This window comes from Scylla paramamosain, unplaced genomic scaffold (assembly GCF_035594125.1).
Source record: "Scylla paramamosain isolate STU-SP2022 unplaced genomic scaffold, ASM3559412v1 Contig99, whole genome shotgun sequence".
Taxonomy (NCBI): domain Eukaryota; kingdom Metazoa; phylum Arthropoda; class Malacostraca; order Decapoda; family Portunidae; genus Scylla; species Scylla paramamosain.
The window spans coordinates 130,001-132,500 of NW_026973764.1; the positions used below are offsets into that span (position 1 = coordinate 130,001).

The following is a 2,500-nucleotide window of genomic DNA, read 5'->3' on the forward strand; positions in this document are numbered from 1 at the left end:
CTGCTACTACTACTACCACTTCTTCTATAACTACCACTTCTACTACAACTACTACTACACTTAAACTCTTATTTCTACTACTACTACTACTACTACTACTACTACTACTACTACTACTACTAAAACTACTTCTACTGTTACTATTACTACTACTATTACTACTAATACTGCTACTACCACTAAAACTACTTCTACTATTACCACTATTAAAACTATTACCATTACTACTACAGCTACTATTACTACATCTACTACTGTTATTACTACTTCTACTACTACTACTAATAATAATAATACTACTACTTCTATTACTACTACTACTACATTTAATACTACTACTACTACTCTTACTACTACTACTACTACTACTACTATTACTACTACTTCTACTACAAATACTACTACAAATACTATTACTACTACTACTACTACTACTACTACTACTACTACTACTACTACTACTACTACTACTACTAGTAATAACAATATAAAATAATAATGTAATAGTGATGATGATGGTGCTGATGATAATGATGGTGCTGATGATGATGAAAGGACGGTGATGATAAGGAAGAAAGACACTAAAGATAATTATGATGATAATGATATCTATAATTATAGAATAATATAACAAGGAAATCAAGGTGAAAAGTTATGATAATAATAATTATCTATTTCATAATTATTAATTTATGTGGTGAAAACGATGATAATAGTTAACTGTAAAAATACCATTACTTCTTCTGCAACTACTTCTTCTACTAGTGCTAATAGTACTACTTTTACTACTAATACTGCTTCTACTACTACTTCTATTACTGCTAGTACTACTTGTACTACTAGTACTACTGCTTCTACTACTAGTTCTACTACTACTACTACTGCTACTACTACTACTACTACTGCTTCTACTACTACTTCTGCTACTGCTTTTACTACTACTACTACTACTACTACTACTACTAATACTACTACTTATATAACTAAAACTACTACTACTACTACTACTACTACTACTACTACTACTGCTTCTACTACTATTACTACTACTTCTACTACTGCTACTACTACTAATACTAGTACTAATACTACTACTAGTACAACTAAAAATATAATAAACCTGGTCCTCCAATCGCATGTTGTTTTGCTTTGAAATCTCTATCTGTTAAACTTTGAACCAGATCGTAAGACAGTTTGCATACGTCCACCCTCCTGCCCCTCCGCACTGCCTACCTCGTCAAGCGGGGTGTGTCCAGCATTATTTTGCATGCTTGTGTCACCGCCTCGCTGCACCAGCCACTGCACACATGTCACTCTACCCCCGGCCGCAGCAGAGTGCATGGGTGTGTTGCCATCACTGTCCCTGGCGGTGAGGGGCCAGCCAGCACCTGCCAGCTGCTCCAGTACCTCCACGTGGCCATAATAACTGGCGAGGTGCACCGGGGTGTGTGCCTCGGGGTGTGCGGGAGTGGGAGAGGTGACGGGCAAGAGGGCCGCCACACACTGCTGGTGGCCATTCAATGCCGCAAAGTGTAGGGCTGTCCAACCTGTGTGTGTGTGTGTGTGTGTGTGTGTGTGTGTGTGTGTGTGTGTGTGTGTGTGTGTTTGTGTGTGTGAGAGAGAGAGAGAGAGGAGATAAGACTATATTAATATTACTCTTATTATTATTATTATTGATATCATTATTATTACTATTATTATTATTATTATTATTATTATTATTTTTATTATTATTAATATTATTATTATTATTATTAGGAAGAAGAAGAGGCATAGGAAGAGGAGGAGCAGGAAAATTAAGGTAAAATGGAATTGGAGTAGGAGGAGGAAGAGGAAGAGGAGAGGAAGAGGAGAATTAGGATCAAAAAGAGGTGCAGAGGGAGGAGGAAGAAGAGGAAGAGGAAAAGGAGGAGGAAGTGGAGAAGTAAAACGAGAAGTAATTGCAAAATCTTCTTTTCTTCCCTTCCTTCTTTTTTCTTTTTTTTTTTTCTTTTTCTTCTTCTTCTTCTTCTTCTTCTTCTTCTTCTTCTGTATTATACTAGTATAAGTAGTAGTAGTAGTAGTAATAGTAGTAGTAATAGCAGCAGCAGTAGTAGTAGCATTAATAGTAGCAGTAGTAGTAGCAGTAGTAGTAGTAGTAGTAGTAGTAGTAGGAAGAGAAGTAGTAGTAGGAGTAGTAATATAAGAAGTAAGAGTAGTAGCAGTAGTAGGTGTTGTAATATTAGTAACATTAGAAGTAGCATTTGTAGAAAAAGTAGAAAAAAATCACATCTACATCTACAATTACCACCACCACCACCACCACCACCACCAGCACAGCCTCACCTTCACTCTCCATGGCCAGAGGGTTACCACGGAGGTCCAGCAGCGCCTTCACTGTATGGGCGTGGCCATTCTGGGCAGCCATCATCAGCGGTGTAATGTCAGTGGTGCCTCCACCTTCTATGCTTAACCCTGCCTGCAGTAAGAGAGACAGCAGGTGCTCGTGGCCCTTGAAGGC

General features: G+C 37.8%; 1 protein-coding gene across 1 annotated transcript in view; it reads right to left on the bottom strand.

Moving 5' to 3' along the window:
* Positions 1 to 2,500, bottom strand: part of LOC135099037 (serine/threonine-protein phosphatase 6 regulatory ankyrin repeat subunit C-like) — a 48,582-nt gene that overhangs the window by 12,507 nt on the left and 33,575 nt on the right. Inside the window, exon 5 of the mRNA XM_064001475.1 lies at positions 1,234 to 1,506. Coding sequence (XP_063857545.1) covers positions 1,234 to 1,506 — 273 coding nt within the window. The remainder of the gene's footprint in view (positions 1 to 1,233; positions 1,507 to 2,500) is intronic.